Source organism: Watersipora subatra, chromosome 3 (genome assembly GCF_963576615.1).
Source record: "Watersipora subatra chromosome 3, tzWatSuba1.1, whole genome shotgun sequence".
NCBI lineage: Eukaryota > Metazoa > Bryozoa > Gymnolaemata > Cheilostomatida > Watersiporidae > Watersipora > Watersipora subatra.
The window spans coordinates 4,720,294-4,733,641 of NC_088710.1; the positions used below are offsets into that span (position 1 = coordinate 4,720,294).

Below are 13,348 nucleotides of genomic sequence, written 5' to 3' on the forward strand. Positions count from 1 at the left end.
AGTGCGAGGCGATTGATTGCGAGCCGATTGAGTGCGAGGCGATTGATTGCGAGGTGAGTGAGAGGTGATTGCAAGGTGAGTGCGAGGCGATTGATTGCGAGGCGATTGATTGCGAGGAGAGTGCAAAGCGATTGATTGCGAGGCGGGTGCGGACTGATTGATTGCAAGGTGACTGATTGCAAGTGCGAAGCGATTGATTGCTAGGCGAGTGCAAGAGCGCGATTGTCAACTGCTCGGCTGGTAAAGACTGGTCAGTTGAGGCGGGGGCTCAGCGGCAGAAGTGCGCGATCGTCAACTGCAAATATAGACGGGTATGAATCTAGACACATGAATCTAGAATATTTATTAGATTTTACACGCATCTAGCTGTAAGACACATTGCAGATTTCCATTGTTCTCCCCAACATTGACATGTATATGTGCATGCGTACTCTGATCAGGACAACAATTTCAGTAGACTGCATATTTGGAGTTGTTTTACAGTATGAAAGACAACTCTCAATAAACCTTATGCTGCACGTGAATCTGTTTCTGTAGGCGGGTAATGCAGCTAGTAACAATATAAACCAAAGTATCCCTCACAGTTTCTTGGGATAGCAAGGTGTGAAGTAGGAATTGGTGAGCAACTGAATAGTAAATAAATATGTCTTCCATAGTGTTGTAGGCGAACGAAGCCTAAATATGAGAAAAATTGTCTATTGACACCTTCGCATCTCTGTCTTCTTCTCAATATGGAAATATCGTTTGTCTGCGATATCGCCCAGTGTGATGTCTCTAATTTGTGTTTAATAAATTTGTGCCTATTAGTGTTTCTTTTTCGGCCTTCTTGTGGTTTGGCATCTTCAGGAGGTGCCGACACACAGTTACCATCTCTCATGGTCCAACGCTTGGAAATCGAATGAATACAACGTCAGTGAAGGCCTTGCTATATCCAAAATATCATAACATTGCCAAGTTCGAGTCCTCTTCCACCTTGCTCCCCCTAACGTATCCTCTGGCTCACTTTTAGTTCACTCAACAAGAGTTGAAACTATCATGGTTGAAAGTCTTGTAACCATGAAACAGACTTTCTGCATGTTTTATCTTCTGTATTTTCCAGATCTTCCCCTGACTCTGGAGAAACTGCATGTAGCCTGTGGACTCAACTCTGCAAACTTTAACATCAGCTAAGACTACATTCCTAATCTGCTCTGACCATCACAATGAACAATTTTTACATTTTTATGCAATATTTAGAGCACTAATGATATTATGACAACACCAAACAAGTTTTGCCTTAACAGCAAGCTCTGCTGTTTATTACTTTTTATGATTCAGTTTTCTATGACAAAATATACTCACCTTTATATCTTTCCTTCTCAAATCTTACTATTTTTCTCTATTGATTGTTAGTATAGCTGAGCTCAACAATAAAATCTTTATGTGATTTGGCACATATATGACTTCTGAGTTACATTCCTAGTCTGCAGAGTTGTTCAGATTACATGCTTAGACATTGGTTGAGCCAACTGATGCTGCAGTTAAAAGCTAAGTCTTTCACACTATCCAAATAGTTTATCTAATAGTTTCGTCGAGGATTTCTATGGCAGCAAACAAATGGAAAGCTTAATACAGTAGAACCTCTTCTTACGAAATTAGTTTGTTCCAGAAGCAAGTTTGTAAGCAAATAATTTCGTAGGTAAAAACTGGTTTTACAACATAACGTGCCAATTCGTTCCAAGCCTCCACAAAACTCGAATATAAAAGGACGATTTGATGAGTAAAGATGATTTTTTTAAAAGCCAAGATGTATTTGTTTTACATAATTTATTTCTATTATTGTTCAACATATAATTGCCAGACAAGTCAACACATTTCTGCCATCTTGATACTAGCTTCTTGATCCGGTGAGCATGAATATCTTTAGCTTGCCTTTGTAACCATTCACTCACAGTATCTTTAACCACGTCAAGAGTCTCCATATGAATGCCTCTGATACAGGACTTTAGAGCACCAAAGAGCTGATAGTACGAATGTGTAAGAAAAAGGCTGTAAGGTGAGTGATCCAACAGTTCGCAACCTAGTTGGTTAATGGCCTCAATGATTTGAATGGCAGTGTGGGGCCTTGCATTGTCATGATGGAGAATGACTCGACAAGATCACATGCCTCGTCTCTTGTTCTTAGTGTCTTGACTTGGTGTAGCAGGTCATTTTCACAAATTGCTGTGGTTTTTCTGCTCAAGTAAGCTTATTGTATTTGGGCCTCTCACATCCCAAAATGCTGTCAACATCATTTTTTTTGACGCTCCTTGGTGCTCTGAACTTCTTTGTGACAGGGAATGATAGGTTTCCACTTCAATAACAGCTGCTTTGACTTTGGCTCATATTGTGCCACCAAAGTCTCATTACAAGTCTGCTTAGAAAGGAATCTACGTCTCTTGAACCCAGATCTCCAGATTCTTCTTAAACATTTCTAATCGCTTAACTTTGATGGCATCACTGAGAATTTTGGGTATCCACCTGCAGCACACCTTTGAGTACCCAAGATCTTACTTTTATATACCAACACCTCAATTTGCTCGTGCCTGGAAAGTGATGAAACCCACGACACTATCTATTCTAATGTCTAGAATACAAAGTCATGTGACAGATAGTACACCAAACGTTACATGACTGGGTGCAGACAATCCTGTTCGATATTCTGACAAACAGACTGTCATTCAAATTTAGTATGAACAAAGTCCTAGTCAGACGGTAACTGGACTATTCATCTTTATTGGGGAATGACTGGCACTATTATTTAGTCGCAACAGTGGCAACCATGTGCTTGAGGTTTGGTGTTGTGGTTGTGGCCACAGACAATAAAGAAGGAGAATCCCTTACAATAATCACACTATCACTCAATCAGTAATCGCTCATTTTGTATTTCCTATACCATATAAAACATGATTTGTTTTATTGTTTATGCTATATTTATTTTTGGTTCTGGTTAAAGCATCCGGTAATATCATTTTTTGTTTGTTTTGGCTTCACTATCTACATTATTAAGATCGCCTTTTCATCTTGTCTGCAAATAAAGGCTTATTCCATATTCAATATAGAATTCATCATCATGTAACAAATGCCTGTTGGAATATTAATATACCTTAAAGCTTCTAATTGAAGGCCACCTCTATTTGTACACCACCTCTATTTGAACACCACCTCTATTTGAACACCACATCTATTTGACTGCCACCATGGGAGAAAAGTAGACAAATAGAGCGTCACCCTTTAATTGAACGCCACCTCCAATTGACCACCACTTTGACCTTTACGAGTCCATAATAGCAAGTGATCAGTAGAGGAGTGTTCACAAAATTGTATTAATAATTAATCGTTTACATCAATAACAATTAGTTCTCCTGTAGTCCAACTCAAAGTATTTTTTTTTTTTTCGTATAAACTTTAAAAACAACACCATAAAAATAATTAGTTAATGCATCAAGCTAATAGTAATTCCTAATTTAACACAGTCCTAATACTTCAACATATGATGAAAAAATGGTTTACATTTACGATGGTATATGAATGACTAGTTTTAGGCTAAAAGTTGTGCTTAACGTGTAAGCGGCCCAAAGTTTATCAATTGATGTACAGTACATGTGTTTGTACAGTACATGTAATTTGTGTTTGTTGGCTTCGACTCGTTGGGCATGGCTGGCCAGCCTTAGGACAATGGAATCTATTAATATTCGATTGTAATTAATTAATTCCAATTATAATTAAATTAATTAATTTCTAATCTTTCAAAAGCAGATTAGAAACTTCAAAATTGGAAGAATCACTAATTGAAATTGTGTTAGCAATAGATGAAGAACTTACCCAAGGGATGTCGAAGCAATTAAACTTACCAACCACCATCACCAGAAGCCCCCTGAGAAACATTAGAGATGAATCAATGAGTACACATATACGGATCTGCCAATCTGGTCAAACATGACCTAGGTACCATGAGTAAGTCATGAGCTCTACCCTACATGTCTACATCACGTGCAACAGCTGAAGACCTATGCAAACAAGATAAGATCTCTGTCTCTCTCCCTCTCCCTCTCCCTCTCCTTCTCCCTCTCCCTCCCTCTCTCTCCCTCTCCCTCTCCCTCTCTTTCCCTCTCCCTCTCTCTCCCTCTCTCTCCCTCTCTCTCCCTCTCTCTCCCTCTCTCTCCCTCTCTCTCCCTCTCTCTCTCACTCTCTCTCTCTCCCTCTCTCCCTCTCTCCCTCTCTCCCTCTCTCTCCCTCTCTCTCTCACTCTCTCTCTCACTCTCTCTCTCTCCCTCTCTCTCACTCTCTCTCACTCTCTCTCACTCTCTCTCCCTCTCTCTCACTCTCTCTCTCACTCTCTCTCCCTCTCTCTCCCTCTCTCTCACTCTCTCCCTCTCTCGCTCTCTCCCTATAAATCCTTTCTCGCTCTCTCTCTTTTTTTCCCTCTCTCTTCTCTCTCTCTTGCCCTCTCTCTCTCTCTCTCTTGCTCTCTCTTTTGCTCTTTCTCTCTGTCTCGCTCTCTCTCTTTTCCCGAGGGTTTGCTAGGGCACTCCGCCCTCTCCCTGCTGAGGAGCCTGTCTCTCCCTATCTATAAAGCCTCATTCTCTTTCATAAGCTGAGCTTCTTCTACGCCACTATTTCACTTGCCAAAACTCTCTTATAGATCTATGGACTGTCACCACTCCTGGTTGACTATCAAAACTCGCAGACGTACGGGACTGAGAAAACCAACATGGACGACTGTTCGAGTAAGGATGTAACCTTCATTAGTTATTCTAACCATATGTCATTAATATTACTGTTTTAGAATTTTGTTAGTTGAGTATTCAATAGTAGGACTTATAGAATAAAGAAGTAACTTTTACTGGTTAATATCAGTACTGCTTTCAATAGCTTAGCACCTTCACTAGTACCTGAACCAGTAATAATCAAATTTGTTCCCACAAGCGAAGCAAAAGGGCTTAATCTAAACAGTCAAAATAGTATAAAACGACAAAGCAAATTCAACACTAATATTGTGTGTGGATTTGGATTAGTTATGCATAACATAATTTCTCCACATCTTCCTATAACATTACAATGGATCCATGCTTGTAACTCCTCTTCTATTACACATAAAAACTTATAGTTTCGGTTGCAAACTGTAACAGACGTCAATGAGTGCAATGAGCTTTTATGCAGCACTGTAAAGCATAGACATAAAATAAAAATATGTCTTCAAATTTATTATGAAATAAAAATTGAAAGTTCCAAAAAATTGCAAGGCAGGATACAGGCTATAATATCACTGCAGGTTAATCTCAAGCCTTAGATATTGACTGGTAGAAATATTTCTTGGCTTCTCAATGCATATTTATTGAGAGATCTTTGACAAGTTGGAGGTAAGTTAGTAGATTTATTTCATCTAAAAGGGTTATGGCTACCGGAAAAAGAGGTCAAAATATAGGCAACATTTGCTCCGCCTGTGAAAGGGCTACATTTACCTTTACAAAGGTCTGACACGCCATTTGAAAAAAACGTGAGACTCTATTTGAATGCTGCCGTTATAGAGGAAGGGTTGAATAATAAGAGCGCCATGGCATTCAATTAAAGGGTATACAGTGATGCTTCCGTTGTGCTTAATTGTGTCGCAGGAATGTGGATTAAGAATGTTAGAGCGGCATTGGGAGGTCATGTACCAAGTACATGGACCTATAGAAACCCACCGTTTGCATGGGTTTGATCGCCATAAACCTGTGTGCGCGCATATAAAGCGGCGTCGCGAAGAGACTTCATTTACCATCGAACGAAGACCTTGATAAGTGATTATATAATAAAAGTCGCTAGTGTTACATGCCAAAAATTTTTGTCATATTTTTCATCTTCGTAGCATGTAAATAGTTTAAAACACTAAATCTTTAATTTTTTGAATTGGTTCAAACCTCTGTTTCAAGGTGGGTGTTTGTGAAAACATCATATCAGCAACGAAGTACTGCGTATGATGTAAACATCAATATTCGTATTATTGCACAAAATCTTTGTGATCGGAGGTTGGATTTTCATTGTCTTCATTAGTGACATCATTACGGCAGCATCTCTACACAGCTCTGTTTTCAAAATGTTATATTCGAAATAAAAATATTAACACTGAATTTGAAAGAAAAATTTCCTACATGCTTTGACATTGATATTTGACCTTAGATGCATTTTAGGATTGTCAGCCGTGATATAAAATATGCGCCCCGTTGCAGCTAAAAGCGCAAGACTAATAAAGAAAATGCAGAGCTGTGCAACAATTTTTTCTTTTCCTCTTTGTGCATTTTTTCTTCGGAGTTGTGTGACCACTCCTGCGCATCATGTAAATACGTCCCCCTCATTCCTACAGTTAAAACCACAACTTCGAAGCTCAAAAATTTTCAGCATGTAACATTGGTGAAGGATATTACAATGAGACAAAAGAAGCAAACCCGGAACGAAGAGAGAACAGAGAAATAACAAATACCAAACTACAAACGGTTTGATTACATTTAGCGTGGTCGTCTAAACGTGGCTGAGCAAAGACCGCGCAAAGTGGGATGATGGCAGTCAGAAGAGGTTGGTGTTGCATTATTGTCTTGGTCATTGTTGTGCTCAGAATGTATGTTTATAAGAACGAAAGTAGAAATATTTCTGTGCGTCATCACTAACTGAAAAACTACAGTGTATGTCATCATACATGGGACACAGAACTTAAATTCCTAGAAACGACAGTTGTCCTACTGTGCATATGAATCACGATAACTCCAAATTATACAACAAACCAAAGCCAAATACTCTTCGTTTACTGACTTACGCTAGCAAAACAAACTGAATAAGACGGGTTAGACATCGTACCCACTGGAAACAAAGTTTTTACCAAAAATCGTTTTATAATCTGAAAATTTTGCGTGTGGAGTCTTTTATAAGTGAGGTTCTAAGGTGTTTGAGTTAGCGAGCAGCTCTTGTTTCTATGACTGCAAGCAGACAAAAAAGTGATACTTGATCTAGTGATCAGTTCTTGTTTATTCAAGCTGTATTACGTTCAGGAAATAGCATTAAACATGTTAGTAGTTGGTAAGAGTATAATTTCCTTGAAGAAAGCATTCTGTAGCTGACAACCATCTAAAGACCTGTGTAAATTGAGTCACAGCTCCGTCAGATGATGAGCATAAAATAAAACATATCTTGAGTTGCGTTAAAAACTGGCTATAAGAGCTTACCTCGTTGATCAATTTTGTCTGTCACATGCTCAGCACATATGTGTTCTATTCAAGTGACCGCTAGGGTCACACATTAGTGCTTTATGTTCTATTCAAGTGACTGCTGAGGTCACATATTAGTGGTATATGTTGTATTCAAGTGACTGCTGAGGTCACATATTAGTGGTATATGTTGTATTCAAGTGACTGCTGCGGTCACACATTAGCGCTATATGTTCTATTCAAGTGACTGCTAGGGTAACATATTACTGGTATATGTTCTATTCAAGTGACTACTAGGGTCACACATTAGTGCTTTATGTTCTATTGAAGTGACTGCTGAGGTCACATATTAGTGGTATATGTTGTATTCAAGTGACTGCTGAAGTCACATATTAGTGGTATATGTTCTATTCAATTGACTGCTGAGGCCACGTATTAGTGGTATATGTTCTATTCAATTGACTGCTGAGGCCACATATTAGTGGTATATGTTGTATTCAAGTGACTGCTGAGGTCACATATTAGTGGTATATGTTGTATTCAAGTGACTGCTGCGGTCACACATTAGCGCTATATGTTCTATTCAAGTGACTGCTGAAGTCACATATTAGTGGTATATGTTCTATTCAAGTGACTGCTAGGGTAACATATTAGTGGTATATGTTGTATTCAAGTGACTGCTGGGGTCACACATTAGTGCTTTAGTGCTTTTTTTGGCAGCCATAATTTTGTGTTCAATAAAGTCATCCTGATTTTGGTATCAGAATCGCTATCAATATGAGTGTTATGTATGGGAATCGGTATCTGCTGATCTTTCCTTAAAAATCTGAAACTTCAGGTACATTTTACAGATCAACTATTTAACAAAAAACAGTATTTTAGCCTGCTACACCAATAAAAATCCTCAGCTGCTAGTTCTTTACTCTTACTTAATGAATTCCGGGCCTGTCACACTATTTATTTCATATCTATAGCCTAATCAACATCAACACAGCTGAGGAACCTTTTTGCTTTAGTCAGGACGCGATCACAAAGTGTGGTATTTCCCAATTACAGCGATGGGATTTATTGCAGCTAATCACGAACAAGATAACAAAGAAGGAAACAAGAATGCAGTGTAATATTTCTATTTACATGTACTAGCATTACGAAAGTAATTTGAGCAGACGATGCATAATTTTTTCTATCTCTCTCTTGATACTGACGATACAATGTATCGTGCAAAATAACCCCAGTGGCTTATCGATATTTAGCCTGTCCTCCATCATCTGTGGCAAGCGAGTCCCTCTTTGGTACGACTGGCTACATTGATAGTGATAGAAGAGACTCCTTGCTGGAGAATTAAAACACTAACAGTAATTACCATTATTAATTACAAGAAACATGGACCGTTTTGTTACTACATGCACTGTATCTCAGTATGTGAATATATATATATACATATATATCTTTTTACCATAAATAAATACAAACAAATAAATTAATATTTATATTTTCTATAATAAAATGAACAATTATTTATGCAACACAAAAGATCTGATTTGGATTATTTTTCAATAAGAATCGGTATATCAGATCGGTATCTGTATCGACTGGTGAATTTAGAATCGGTGCATCTCTAGTGTTGAAAATTTTCAATAACAAACTATTGACAAACATGGCTTATGAGGCACAAATTTTTTACAGATAGAATTCTCTGTTTTATATGAAAAAGTGAAACAGGGAAATAGAATAAGTGCATGATTTAGGAAAGTGACTAAGCATATCAAAGTCTATGACCTGCTGTGAGGTTTAGGCTATGCCAGTTGACTGGTACAAACCTAAAATGTAGTTTTTATGCCCGAGTTGGCTTTGCAGCCTTCTCACTATTCTCATACTTGCAGCGATGAGTTGATTTATGAATGACATTGCAACCGGACAACTCAGAGTTGTCTTCTTTTGGTTTAGTCAGATGACTGAATTTATTTTATAGATAGCAAAATCAAATGTATGAAAGAATAAAATGCAGTCAAAAAAAGGTAAAAAACAGAGGAATGCGTAGAACAAAGTAATGCATTGCTGGACAATACTGAAATGTTTTTACTCATGAAGATTTACATATTCAGTGTGAATAAAATCCATTAAAACAATCAAATTCCAATTAAAGCCAAAGATTGGAAATTCATGTAAACAATGTGTGGATAAGAACAGCAAAATCGTTATATGAGATTTGCTGACAATTCACAGAATTTTACTAAGTTTGTTTGTTGAGTAGCTTTAGAAATAACGTAAGGCGCTGGGTTCCCAGGCAATTACAGTCTAACTAAAATACTGTTGTTTTATTTTTCAAAATTGTTCTATGTCAGTCTAAAACATCATGAATAGCTCTTGAATTATAGTAGTGAATAGTTATTTTTCTCTTTTTTGCGGATTTAATGCTAACTAGTTCATTCTACGCATCTGTTCTAAGATCTACCTCAAAATCTAGAAGTTCCTCATACTGTTGTTGATATCACCGTCAGCAACTATCTATCCTGAATTTAATGCTGAACCTACACAAATGCTGCCAGCCTAAAATAGAAAATCAAATTTTATTGTAAAGCACACTGACATCTGAAAAAGAGATGATCATAATCTGCTAGAAGTGTTTAAATAGAGCAGTCTTTATGCTCTGCAGTTCTGTCAAGCTGAAGTTGCAGGTGGATGACCAACCAAGTCCTGATGCTCATGTCATATTGTAGATGTGCAGGTATAGAAAGCACCTGTGTGTTCATGTCTAATGTTTGACAATTTCGTCTGTCAGTGCTACCTGTAAATACTACCTTTACCACCTAAAAGTTATATTAAATGAAACAAATAATGTTTCAGCGGACCTCTAATGGCTAAAACTAAAATAAGTATTTTTACGGTAGGTTGGTGATAGATACTCATATGAATTTGATAACATAGATGCTGATGAGTTGTGCTTTCAGAGGTTCCTGACAATTATCAGGCGCAACCTTCAGTTCTAGGTGAGCCAATCAAACCTAGCTGAACTGGCAGCAAATCTGAAGAATCAAAAGGAAAGGAAACTCTTAGTACGCGTTGTCTCATTGATGTGCATCACTTGACTGAATCGGTCTGCTCGGAGCTCCATGAGTTGCAGACCCCTGAAACAATAAACTTCTTGCAGCTAGGTCTTTTTAGCACAGCTTTTGTGTACAAAAAGTTGCATAATATAAAACCTAAAATATACAAAACCTTTGTATTTGTTTAAAACTCGAAGGCTTGTCTTTTAGGGTAACAAGAACAAACTATATCATATGCTATGATAAAATTATCCTGCATAAAACATATAACCCTTGAGTTATGGTAATGAGTAGTTATTTAAGTGTGTCAGATAACCTAATACATGTACTAACCTAAGTTTGTATCTACCTCAAATTTAAAAACATACCTATACTGTATATTTCATATAATATCACCAGGTTAGAACTGCAACCATAGTTCTACATATACTCAACTTATAACAACCATTGTCGTAGTTTTGGTATTTTTTGTTTAGTTTCCAGAAAATTTGATTTGAGTAAGTTTCACTTTTCTATACATGTGTATATATACATATGGGAAGAAATCAACTTTTGTTGACATTGGGGGTTAGCTCCCTTGTTGGCTCTGAGCTGCACATGTGAGGGTGCAATAGCCAAAACATTACTGTTTGTAGCATAAGTGTATATATACATATATATACATATATATATATACATATATATATATATATATATATATATATATATATATATATATATATATATATATATATATATATATATATATGTTTATGTGAATTGCCTACTACAGCTCTATACTGATTGCAATAGTCTTGCTGCCTATGTGAGTTTAGGCATTTTTCTTCTGGCCAACAATTCTAGCATAATGCTAACTGAAAATTTAACTGAACCTATGAAAGATTAGAATATGTACTGAGTATGTGCACACTTTATTTCATAGTATAGCCAGTTGGACAGTGTATTGGATAAATACCTGTCTGCAGAACTGGAGGTCCCAATTTCAGTACCAGTAACAATAGCCAGTTGGACAGTGTATTGGATAAATACCTGTCTGCAGAACTGGAGGTCCCAATTTTAATCCCAGTAACAAATGGATTTTTCATTGCTAGGTTTTAATTGCCAGAGAAGACAGAAAACAAAACATAAATGCCTTTATTTAAAATTTAGAATGATAAATGTGGTACGTTAAATAAAAATGAATTTTCTGTGCAAAAGATTTCTTATGCAAAAACTTTTGGTGTACAAAGTATTCAGCGAGTCTATCTATATATCTATTTCTATGTATCTATGTATCTATGCAGATACTGTAAAACCTGTATTTAAACGCCACCTATATTTGAAAGCCACCTCAATTCGAACGCCACTGTAGGAGTTGGTGTGAAAAATAGAGCGCCACCCTTTATTTGAAGGTCACCTATATTTGATACTCATCACACTTTGACATTCATCACACTAATTATTAATCAAATGTACCTAACTAAGCATAGTGTACCAAAAAAACGAGTGTAATTTCAATGGACTTTGAGTTTTGTGGGCTAATATCAAAAGCACTGATCACGCATCAAACGGATGAATAAACACACCTGGATCGTGGTACCTGGAGATTGAGCCTACTCCATTGAGGCCTTAGCATGAAACTAAAACGCTTATATGACATCATTTGTGGGTTAAACTTCATCAGAGCACTACTTGAATGTACCTATAAACTTTGGCAGACATGACGAACATGCACGAATCATCAAGGCATTCAAGGGATATGGGCTCTGCAGATAACAAGATTCGTTGTTGCAGGTCACATGGTCCGCCGATAAAGACTAGACCAAAATGTCTCTAGCTAATGCGGGCCAATGCTAGCTTTATCCAATATAAATGACATTCCACTATTCGCTGCGAGTGAGCAAGTTCTAGAGAAGGACGAGGACTGTTGCAATAACCATTTATCAACAGTAAACATTTTATTGCTTACCAATAATCACCATGTTATTTTGTATTATATGTATTGTATGATATTTCTTGTATTATAATTGTATGTTGGTTGTTATTTCATCGTTCGTAATTTGTTAAGTTATTTTGTATTAGAATTTTATGTTGAATGTTACGTTATCGTTCATTGTTCATTAAATGAAATTTGACTTTACAAAATCCGGAGCAGCTAGTTTAAAAACTGAATGCTACCCTTTTATTAAATGCCACCTTGTCCAAATTAAACGCCATCATTAAATAAGGTTTGAAAAATATAACGCCATAGCGTTCAAATAATGGTTTTTTACGGTATAAATATATATATACCTATAGAAAAACTGTTTCCTCATCCCGGTTAACCCATATGGGTGGCAATTTCTGCTCTAACTCAGGTCTCCTACTAGAGACCTGGGAGTTTGAGCACTCGCCTCAAGATCTTAGCTGTTCCCCATAGCGCACTTTTCTGCAACTCACTTGAATTGATTGCTGCCGGCATCTAGGCAAGCCAAATTTTATGTGCAGGTGTTATTGCGCCCAGTGCCCCAATGACTACAGGAATTACAGTTGTTGTTACATCCCAGCATTTTTCAATTTCTTCTTCAAGAGGGAAATATTTCTCTACCTTTTCTTTTTCTTTGCTGGCTATATTGTAGTCATTGGGTACTGCTATATCTATTATAGTAGCCCTCTTGTTTTCCTTGTCCACCACTACTATATCTGGCTGATTTGCTAGGACATGCTTGTCAGTCCGGATGTAGAAGTCCAAGAGGATCTTAGTACGGTCATTTTCATTGACCTAACCAGGAGCTTCCACCAGTCTTGTGGTTTATTAAGGCCATACTCATCACATAGACTTCTGTACACAACACATGCAACATGATTATGCTGCTCAGTGTATGCGCTTTCGGCTAGCTGCTTGCATCCACTGATGATGTGTTGGATGGTCTCAGGTGCATCTTTGCACAGTCTGCATCTAAGATCGTTTTTAGTGTGATGGATCTTTGTTTGGAGCTGCCTTGTTGGGAGCACTTGCTCCTGGGCTGCAATGAGTAGCGACTCTGTATTGGACATGAGGTTCCCCTTGTTTAGCCACATGTATGTCTGGTAGAGATTGCCAATCTTAGATTTTTATCGGTGGTAAGCACCATGAAGAGGTTT

General features: G+C 37.4%; 2 protein-coding genes across 3 annotated transcripts in view; one reads left to right on the forward strand and one right to left on the reverse strand.

Annotated features, from left to right (window-relative positions):
- Positions 1-1,433, forward strand: part of LOC137389929 (xanthine dehydrogenase-like) — a 29,640-nt gene extending 28,207 nt beyond the window's left edge. For both annotated transcript variants that reach the window (XM_068076118.1, XM_068076119.1), the window contains exon 29: positions 1,100-1,433. In XM_068076118.1, coding sequence (XP_067932219.1) covers positions 1,100-1,170 — 71 coding nt within the window. In that variant the 3' untranslated portion in view covers positions 1,171-1,433. The remainder of the gene's footprint in view (positions 1-1,099) is intronic.
- A 7,708-nt stretch (positions 1,434-9,141) lies between these two features.
- Positions 9,142-13,348, reverse strand: part of LOC137389967 (uncharacterized) — a 58,797-nt gene continuing 54,590 nt past the window's right edge. Inside the window, exon 17 of the mRNA XM_068076168.1 lies at positions 9,142-10,327. Coding sequence (XP_067932269.1) covers positions 10,268-10,327 — 60 coding nt within the window. The 3' untranslated portion in view covers positions 9,142-10,267. The remainder of the gene's footprint in view (positions 10,328-13,348) is intronic.